Here is a 10,564-nt window from a genome sequence, read left to right as displayed (position 1 = left end):
CAAATCTTTGGTCAATCACTGAAAACGAATGTTGAACTGAAGAACTAAACCAGGGGACCCTTCCCCTAATGTCTAAGCTCCACAGCATGAGAGCAGAGATAAGGGTACTTCCATTTTAGAGAGCAGCATGTGTCAAACTACCAAGGTTTTTTTGTCACAGGTGTGGCACTTCAAGAAAAAGGAGATGGGGAAGGAAGTGTTGGACGGGAGTCCGCGACGTCTCGCCAAACACCCCACCCTTCCCAGGCCTTTCATTTATTCTCAATCAGCGTCTGGACTTTGTACACGAGATCCCGGGCCAGCTTCAGGAGCTGTTTGGTGTTGTGTCGCTCGGCCATTTCTGGAATATGGAAGGAAAAGGAATTAACAAACGAAGGCTAAATAGCTCCCAGTCCTGAGAAAGTGGAGAGCCCGTCAAAGGTTTGCATCTCTCTGCCCATGCCACGTTTTAGGAAGGGGCTGAAGCTATTCAGAGCAGTTGTGGGGCCCTGATCATGGCTGTGTCCAGAAGCACCATATTTAATATTTATGAGAATCATTATTAGCTAAAGAATCGCTGGGGGACTGTTCTCTACCGGGAAGCGTACCGTGTAACAAGTGGAGAATCTGAGGCACAGAGCAGCAAAGCAACTGCCCTCAGGCCACAGAGGAAAAGCAGAGTCCGGATTAGAACCTACAAGTTGCTGGCTCGCAGCCCTCTGCTCAGGACATCAGCCTAGTGGCCTCTCATAAGCAATCTTGCCCCATTCTGTTTCAATAAACGCTAGTGATTAGTATAGACTAACCTACCCTAACCACAGAGACTTGCTGACAAAGACTGAGTACCTGCCCTAGATCCAGCCCAACAAAACGCAGGACGTACCATTGAAGAACTTGATGATATCTGTAAAATCCATGTTATTTTCCAAAATGATGTCCCGGTACATTTCCACCAAGGCCAGGGCTATGAAGAGGACATAGTGCGAAGAGGAGACGCGTGCAGCTGCCCAGATTGTCTCCCAGACAGAGAAAACATCATCATACACCAGCTCTGGAAAAGAGAACAACAATGGCTAAGCCAGGGCGTCGTTTAGGATGGGTTCAGGACCTGGAATGGGGCTATGGAGAATGCCTAGCAACAATGGCGAGTCCCTTCTTTGGAAGGTTGCAGAATTATTTTTCAAAGGGGATTTTGTTTCCGACTGATGGTTATTTGATATGGAAAGTTGTTTTTATAGATGGAAAGTAATCAGACTCCTGCCAGAACTTAAGGACCTAAGTGTGGCCTGACTCTTATCTCACATCACTTCACTAGCCACTGGAGTTCTATGGGGGGACATGACAGAACAGTCAGTCCCAATGCAAAAGGTGATCTTAATTGGAGAAAGGCAGAACAAGAGCCAACGTTGGGATTTAGCATCCAGCCAAATTCAAATTAGAAATAAGGCACCATTTTTTTAACATTGCGGGTGATTAACCGCTGTAACAAACTCCCAAGGGAAGTGGAGGGTTCTCCATCTCTTGATGTCTTCTAATCCAGACTGGCTGCCTTTCTGGAAGGTACTTTTGCCAAACACAAGTTATTGGGCTCAGTACAGAGGGTAACTTGTGAAATTCTCTGCCCTGTGTTTTCCAGGAGGTCAGACTAGATGAGCTAATGGTCCCATCTTGCCTTAAAGCATGTGACTATAAAACATGACACCTCCCCGTGCCCAGATATTAGTTATCCACATTATAGACTCTGTCCAATACAAATTATTTTCCCAACATACTAACATTGCTGCTCAAACATTAAAATACAACGAAGTAGAATGTTGTGACTGAATTACTGATAAATAAGGGATGACACCACCATAGCTATCAACAAGCTTAGTGTTCGCTCTGCTCACAGAGCTCGCTCCCCACCAATCTGACATTCCAAACCTACAGCCCGCCTACACAGGAACCTCCCCCCGCGCTGACTTTTGCTGTAGCTTTGTGTAACTACCTATGGAGACTAGGATGAAGCCAGTTTATTGTCTCTTCCACACGTGAGCGAAGGTCTCCAGGGGGCGAGAGGAGAGGCCATTAGATGAGTGTGTCACAAAGCCCCACAGCGGAAACTTGTTTTTAAAAAAGTAGAGTCAGTTGTTGGCCCTCTAGGCTGTAAAAGCTTTGGGACTGGGGATGTTTTGCATGTATTGGCTCTGTAGAGAAAAAAGTCGGCGGCTGGGGGTGGGAGGCAAAAGGGGCAACAACAGGCAACGCTTTAAGCAGGGTCCTTTGCCGTGGCAGCGCTTTAAAGTCAGCGGGGTACAGGCCGGTACTGGTGGCCACTTTTTACCGGTACACCGTACCGGCCCGTACCAGCTTACTTTCACCCCTGGCAGGAAGAGTCCCTGGACGAGATCCCTGTGGGATGGGGGGTGAGCGGAGACTGGAACGGAGTCCCTGAATTTGCCTCCTCCCGCACCCCAAGGAATATCTGAATTTATGCCACTGCTTTTAAGGTAGAGGCACCCTGGGACTTTCCTGTTGCACTTGGTTCATCAGAGGCCTTGAGGACATGGCCAGGTCACGCCACACACCTCGCTTGAAGTCCAGGAGAAACCATCGATAGCAGAAGTAGAAATGGGTGTAGTCCCCATTCTGGTGCATCAGCTCAAAGAGCTCAGAGTCCAAGATCTGTCCAAAGAAAGCAAAGGGAGTCCAGAATCCAGTTAGTGTACGAGAAGGCACCAGCTATTGCTCCCATCCGGCCTTTCTGCCCTGTCCTCAACCACCTCCACAGCCCTACACATGCTCCCTCAGGCCTTCTCTTCAAGCTCCTCTGTAGCCGTAACACTCCTTCATACTGGGCGTTCCCCCACAAGCTCCTCCATAACCCTGCCCCCCACACCAACGGTGCCTGCTCCAGAACCCTCCCCACTCCCCCTAAGAGTCCTTCTAACACAACAGGCGGATGAGGAAAAACCTTCCTTTGGCTGGTCTGAAGCGCCATCACCTTCTCGCTATGAGCCCCAGGCCCAGTACCTGGATCAGCGACCTCATGTTAGCAAAGTGGGTGTCCATGGCTCCCCCATGTGGGAAATTCTGGTTCATCCTTTTCATGAGCTCGGTGAAACAGCTGAACGCGAGCGCCTCTGCACGGGATAACAGAGAGAGTGTCATGCTCTACTGCACTTATGCGTTCATGTGTGTACACACCAATTACATACAGGCACCTTGACATGGGTGTCTGTATGTACACATCTGCTCACACACACGTGCACACACCCACAACTGAAAGTAACCAGCCTCCGATGCTGAATCTCCACAGCAGAGAGCCAGGATGAAATGGGCCATGGAGACAGAGCTTCTCCCCCCGCACCCAGAGGGGTCTCTCCAGGCAGGAGGCTGCGTTGAGGAAGCGTGGACTCGTGCCGTCCCTGTTTGGGGGACAGAGCCAGACAGGCCTGGACACACCAGATCTGTGGGGCTGACTGAGCCAGCGAGCTCTCCCCACACCTCCCCTCTTAAATACTCAGCTAAACGCACTCCCTGGAGCTGCCGGGACCCCACCCACTCACCATCATCCAGGATGACCAGGAGAGGCGCCAGCAGGTCGCACATTCCCTGCACGTAGCCGATCTCAATGTGCTGCCAGATGTAGCTGGGGAGAGAGCGGGGAAGACGGGCTGTGAACTCCCCAGAGGGGCCGGGCCCAGCGTACTGCTCGTCTCTTGGAGGGCAGCCCACCTTCCTGTGAGCAATGGGATGGAGTACTTGGCAGTAGCCTGCCTGCCCCACTGATTCCATGGGGCCAAAGTCTGAAGCCAAAGGGCTCGATTCCCCGGTGCCGGGCGCTGTCATTACTGACTGGGTGGCAACCCACACAGCAGTGCCTGGCACCAGGTGGGGGAATCAGACCCCCCGGATCCCCAACGACAACAGGCAAGTGAGGCCAAGTAAAACTGAGTGACGATGTGGCCCCTGGAGGGAGGGGAAAAGGCACTGCTCTAATTAACCACTAGGCCCAGCAGTACAGTGCCTCTGGAAAGGACCTGCCAGCCCCACTATCGCTGGTGGCTAGGCCCTGGAACATCCTTCTAGATGGGCCGCACTCGGAGGGTGCCGGGAGAGCCGCTGGGTTCCTGCATGTTCCTGACAGAAATACAGTTGGTTCAGGGTCTGCAGAGCCGTCTGCTCCCTCTTTTCTCCCTAGTGGGGGTGGAGCAGGGGGCGTGCTCTGTCGTTCTGGAAGAGCCTGGAGAATACGTCTCATTCCACACTCTACCCTGCACCCCTTCACTCCACCGCATGGAACAGCCATCCTTCCACGGAGACAGACTGGGCCAGCAGTGCCACGGGCAATCGGCCACAGCGACACAGGCTCACCTGCCCCTGCAGCTAAGGAGGCAGCCTGGGCCGTGAAAGGAGGGCCACAGGGCTCAGCAAGGAGACATGAGAGCTGCCTTCACTTTCCCCTGCTAATCCGACCCTCAGGTTTGCTCACTCGTTCCAGCGCAGCTAGCCTGTAAACGACTCACTTGGGCAGGTGAGGGGATAGGTGAACCATTACATTCGTGGTGCACATCCCAAGTCAATATCGGGCAAGAACCAACTCAGCAGGGACCAGCTCAGGAGCAAGTGAAATCAGAATCAAGCAGTGCCAGGGGCAATGGTGAAAACAGTGAAGAGTTTAACACTAGTTTGTAAAAAAAGACACACGCCTCTCCCCTCCAGTCCGTTCTCTGGCCCCCAAGAAAGCCTGTCGGAGCAGAGCACCTGCTGCTGCTTCTTCTCCCTCCCTGGATCAAGGGCTCCTGGAGAGTAATTAGCCTGGCAAAGATCACATGCCAGATTTGGTAATAAATCAAAATTCACTACAGAAGGCCGCAAAAACCTATTCGTGGCATAAGGAAATCATTACTGAATAACCCTATCCATCTTTCCAGATGCCTGCTGCATTGTAGGTCTCATCTCAGCCAAGATCTTCCAGGCCTGCCTATGAGATTGACAGCTCTAATGAAATCACTTCTTTTCCTCATATTATTGAGATGTGTAATATTAACGCTTCAGCTATCACTGCCACTCACACAGCTGGGTCAACAGAGCCAGAGCTGTTTGTGATCTGTGAGAGTATCTACAATGACCTCTCCATGAGATGACTAATCAACAGAAGTCAGAAATCCACCCAGATATTTCCGTCTCTCCAGGTACTCCTACAGCCCTCACCACCGTACTGTTTGCAATAATATGCACATGTAACGAATGTCTGGCATTTGCACTCCTCATTAGCATTTGAGTTCTGCAGGGTGAATCCTCATTAAAACTCTGCATAACCAGACAAGTGAGTGGGCTGCACCGTGTTACCCAACGGGATGCTGGACGTGGTGAAGCAGTGTCTGCTGCTGTCCTGTGGGACCTTGCTGGAACTGAAGAGTGGAGCCCACCTACTATGAGCTACACAGCAAGCTGGTCCGGGCTGGATTCATACCACAAGACAGAACTGTATCACTGCTGGACCTGAGGTGACCAGCAAGAGCTAAAGGCTATTGCCATTGCTTCCTCTGCTCTTGGGGGTGGGGTCTCAGAGGCTAGATTCTTGTAGCCACAATTCCCTGTCTGATTACGAGCTGCACTAGGACACTGGAGCCTTCTAGGGGGAGAAACAATAAAACAGAGAACAAATGGGTTTGGAGCAACACTGGAGCCAGCACCGTTGGCTTGGGGTTTCCCGTTACATTCACACAGGTGGCCCTATTCATGAGTAGGGTGCAAGTCAGCTCCTGCCCTAATCCCACAGGTCGCTACCTGCACATGACGTTGCGGAGCTTCTCGAGGTTGGCAGGTGTGAAGTACCAGTAGTTCCGGTCACATCTCTGCACATCCTTCTCAATGCGATGCAGGTTCACGGTGTACATGTCCAGGAGCTCTGGCTACAGAAATGCGGACCAAAATAATACAGATGAATTCATCCAAAAACCCCCAAAGGAATGCTGCAAAGTCAAATGAATCCCTGTGCACCGCACTCTGCTCAGAGGTTTGGTTGTGAAGGAGGTAGCCAGCATGCATGCAACTGCAGAATTAACATGGTGAGTCGCACAGAGCAACTGGTGAAATGCATTTGAAAAGGGACTTACAGACTGCTGGGTCCCAGCCCGAGATGGAAATTCCTAAGCAAATACTCACAGAATAGGTGACCCCAGTTGAGGAGACGGGAGAAACTTCATTGTTAGCCAAGTCAGCCACAGCTAGTGAATCCAGCGGTGGGTACAAGCTTTCCATCTCTGGTTCCTCCGACAGATTGTCCTCACTCCCCACCAAGCTGCGCTTTTCAGCTTCACTATCAGCCCAGCTCTCATCCACCACGGAAAGGCCCACCGCTTCGTTGTCAGGCAAAACCGCCGCTGTGCTCCCGCCAACTGGAATAAAGACTTCTAAGCTTCCATTGATGGGACATTCACCTTCCAGGCTGTCCTGGCCCTGCAGATCCTCCCCCGCCAGCTTATCCTCTGACAGTGTATTGGCTGAGCTCTGTGGTTTCGGGGCCTCTGCCCCACTGGCTTTCCCTCGGTGGCAGGCCCCGGTTTTGCTGGATTCCGTCGCATTCTCGTCAGTGCTGAAGCTGTGCTCAGACATGCTGTAGAAAGTCTGGGAAGAGGGATGGCCAAGCTCAGGGGAACATGTGCCATTGGCGATCGTCCCGTTTAGGATTTTGGCTTGTTTGCCGTCTTCGAGTTGGGCATCTGCCTCGGTCTGTTCCACATCCTCAACTGATTCAAACACCTGTGCAAACAATGAGCAGAAAGCCCCCTTAGCCCAGGCAAATGCCCTTTGCGTTCACCATCAACCCCTAACTCTTTGGCTGGTGACACAATCCCTGGGTTTCATGCCGTGGGGAGAAAAGTGAAGTTCTGCTCTGAAAAGTGACACCATCCTACCCAGTCACTGTGCGCCCTGTATCCGTTCAGAGTCAACCAACGAGCAGCTTTCACTGCTTTCAACTCCTGCTAGCTCTGCAGCACCAAAGCCAGCCGAGAGAAAGCTGGGTCCTAGTTTGGCTTGCACATCGTCAACAGAATGTCACCAAATCAGTTACAGCCGTGCAACCCCACAGGCAACAGACAGTGGGGCAGGACAGGTGTAACTGAAGGCAGAGTCTTTACGGTGCATGACAATGGAGGAGCTAGAAAGACCCCAGCATGCCTCTCAGATCCCAGGATGAGCATGCAGGGCTGGCAGCTGGAACAAAGCACGATTTTGCCCATTAGCTGAGTGGGTTGACGTTGAAGCAAGGGGCTCACAATGCCATTTTATAGTCACTTCCCAAAGCCATCGTGAATTTTTGAGCATATTAACTTCAAGCACAGCCCACAAGATGCTCTGCCGACTGGAAGTGACCTAGACTCATTCACGTCACATTAACAACAGTTTAGGGGCAACGATGTTGCACAACATTCCGCAGCGCATTTACGTTCGAGTCTAGGGGCCGTCACAAGAGGGGGCAAGAAATGGGCTCGAATACTCGGCTGCTTGCTTTGGATGCTCACGCAGTTTGTGCGGAGTCAATGCAGACAAGCTGTGCACGACTCCAGTGCCTTTGGACCTCCTCTGGGGTAGGAGTAAGAGATGGAGCCAAATTCAGGCACCGCGTAAGACCTACTCCAGCTAGAGGCAGAGCACCTGCAGCTCCGTTCTGGTTATAGCCACTGCCCTGAGGAAGTGTCACTCCACAGAGAAGGGCCCACACATCTTGATTCTGGCTCTGTTCTAGCTGCAGTATCCATTCAGGATGCTCCAATACATTTTCTAGGATTAGCTGAATTTTATTTTGTATGTCACCAAACTGCAGGTCCCTGCCACGGACCTGGCCATGTAAGACGACAAAAACGTCACCATGTGTTGTGTCCACTGAAGCCTCAGCTTCAAACATCCAGCCTCATTCGATCTAGCCATACACAGTTTCTGGTTATTTACAAAAGGCCCTGCCAGTACTCCTTGCAGTGACCGCCTTCTACGCTGTATTTGAATGCAGAAAGGCACTGTGTGTTTAGCAGGGTTGTAATTTAGGTACACAAATGGCTGTTCATATGTAAATCAGCTCATGGCGCCAAAGCAGGAAGCTAATGAGGTCCAGGTTGGCACATGCACAAAGTTTGCAGAAAATGGGGCAAATCTTTCATTTGGAGTCCAGGCAGGAGGTCTGGCTGTCAAGTCCTATCAAGCGACGCTCTCTCTTGATCTCCGCAGCCTTCAGAGTAGCATGCGGGCTGCAGTGGAGTGAGCCACTCTGAGCTCAATTAACTGTATTTTGGACACCCCTACTAGAAGCATGTTCAAAACTGGCGGATAAAGCTCTGTGTCTCAACCCAAGATGGAGTCACATGAGAGGGTGTGGCAGCTACTGAGCAGGCACCAGCCTGCCAAGCTGGGAGGGTTACCTGTGTGCTGGAGCTGGAGTCACTCAGCAGCCGGGCGTGGCTTTGCCTGCCAGAGCTACAGCTTTGGGAAGACTGCAATAGAGAAGAGCGGAACAGTTCAGGGAAAAAAGCAAAGCACAGGCTTATACTGTCCCCACCCGGCTCCCCAGGGTGAAGCTAACGCAGCAGCAGCAGCACTGTAACCTGCACATCTGCACACAAGGATTGGGGGGAAACTGTACCTGATAAATCCTCATATTTAAATCAGGGAAACAACAGATTTACAGGACCTGGGATGTGTCCTACTGGGTCAGGTTATTGGTCCTGAGTTCAGCATCCTGCCTCTAGCAGTGACTAGTGCTTCTTGTTAAAGGAGCGCTGGCAATTACGAAGAAAAAATGACCCGAGCTGTCCCAGGTGAATTGTTCAAGGCCGTACATTTGAGGATGAGCTGAGCTGCTTTCTTCTGGCCTTTGGGGAGGTCAAGCTGCATCCCCGAAGTGCCAGAGTCTAATCCTGATCCTGAGTGAGCAGTGAGCTGATTAACCGCATCGGAGTTTACATAAGTAACCAAACCCCAGGCCATGACTCAACCCCTCCTCCCTACGCACCCTCTTCGGTTTTTAAAGTATTGTAATTTCAGAGAGACTCTGTCGAGACTGACGGACTAAAGAAGCGACAGCAGCATTTTCTGACTCCAAGCTGAAGTGGAGCAGGCTGCTTTCCTGCTATGGATCTGTAATGAACCATCCAATGCTTTGCTGCTTTGTCTGTTGACCAGCAGTTCATTGGCATTGACTTCCACAGCTAAATTAAGGCTTTGGGGAGAACTGTTTGCCCTGCTCCTCATCTGTCCATAACTCACACAGTGATATTTTTTAGAGTGGAACCAAGGTGCTATTTTCACTACATGTCAAAGTGACATATGCAAGTGGTGTGAAACTTAATGGTATGTGATGCCGCAATGAAGTTTAAAGAAAAAAACCTTTCAGAGCCAGAACAGGAGCAGGAAATTGCAGCCTCCTGTGCCCACCCCGGTGTTGTACTTGTTGGCAGGGTCCCCAGCGGGGAGGGGACAGGTGATCGCTTTCTCCATAATCGCGGGAACACTTTGCAACAGTAGATTTCAGATTTAAGGTAGGGAAGGGGTGATCCTCTACACTCATGGGCTCTGTCAGGGCCCCTCCCAGGAACAGAGAGATGGGCCAGGTGTAACTCAGCCGCACAATGGAGGCACCACTGAGATAGGAATGATTCACTGAAATGCAGTAAATGCCAAATTCTCCGCCCACTCGCACCTGGCTCAGTGCAAGAGCTGTGTCAGCTTAGCTCCTGCAAGCAACAAAGGGATATGCGCACTCCCTGCATATCCCCTACTCCCCCACCCACAGCATATGGGTACACAGCAACCTTCATCTCTAGCCGACAGATTCACCAACCAACACACACACACACACACACACACACACACACACACACACACACACACACACACACACACACACACACTCTTTCAGGAGGAAGACAGATAAAGCCGCAGTGGAGCAGAGCTGCAGCTCAGATAGCCTGACCCAGGGGTCTTTTTTGGCCTTCCTTGATATGGTTTTTGCTTCCAGTGGATGAGGTCAGGTGACTTGGCTAGTCGCTTGTTCTGTTGCACAGAAAACTCTCCCCCTGGCACTGCAATGCCCTGATCTGCAGCTGGCACCTTCCCAGTTTCCAAAGTCCTTGTATGGATGCCCTGCTCCAGTTTTCCTTCTCAGAGAACAAAGCTGGATTGAAAGCCCTCACACGTGTCTGTGTTCAAGGCTGTTTCCTTTAACAGACTCTGCCCTCCAGCCCTTGGCGCTTGTTCTCTAGATTTATTTTCCTTGCCACATGCCAGTCCCGCAACAGCACGCCCTCCCGAGGGCCACATCTAAACCCAACAGCTTCCTGCCCACCTGCCTATTCCTGTGGGACCAGTTCATCGCTCTGATGCAGAGCGGAATCAAAGGCACTCAGCTGGGTTCGGCAGCAACAAGGCAGAAAAGGAACAGGGATCCAAGTGAAGATTTCATGTCTTCCAAGACCTGTCTGTCAGCTATTCCCATAGCTTCTGACCCCTGCAGGGCCTGAGTCTCCTCCCTCTTACACCAGTTCAACACAGGTGTCACTCCACTGACTTCACTGACGTTATTCCTGATTTACACCAATCTGAG

At 51.3% G+C, this 10,564-nt stretch overlaps 1 protein-coding gene across 2 annotated transcripts in view; it reads right to left on the bottom strand.

Annotated features, from left to right (window-relative positions):
* Nucleotides 1-251: 251 nt before the first annotated feature.
* SGSM1 (small G protein signaling modulator 1) overlaps nt 252-10,564 on the bottom strand; it is a 48,107-nt gene continuing 37,794 nt past the window's right edge. For both annotated transcript variants that reach the window (XM_065417732.1, XM_065417733.1), the window contains 8 exons: nt 8,385-8,456; nt 6,133-6,729; nt 5,755-5,879; nt 3,528-3,610; nt 2,992-3,101; nt 2,547-2,643; nt 863-1,030; nt 252-340 (listed from right to left, as the gene is read on the bottom strand). In XM_065417732.1, coding sequence (XP_065273804.1) covers nt 252-340; nt 863-1,030; nt 2,547-2,643; nt 2,992-3,101; nt 3,528-3,610; nt 5,755-5,879; nt 6,133-6,729; nt 8,385-8,456 — 1,341 coding nt within the window. The remainder of the gene's footprint in view (nt 341-862; nt 1,031-2,546; nt 2,644-2,991; nt 3,102-3,527; nt 3,611-5,754; nt 5,880-6,132; nt 6,730-8,384; nt 8,457-10,564) is intronic.

Source organism: Emys orbicularis, chromosome 16 (genome assembly GCF_028017835.1).
Source record: "Emys orbicularis isolate rEmyOrb1 chromosome 16, rEmyOrb1.hap1, whole genome shotgun sequence".
NCBI classification, from domain to species: Eukaryota; Metazoa; Chordata; order Testudines; family Emydidae; genus Emys; species Emys orbicularis.
Note: the sequence above shows the minus strand (reverse complement) of the source record. Positions and strands in the feature narration are given on the sequence as shown.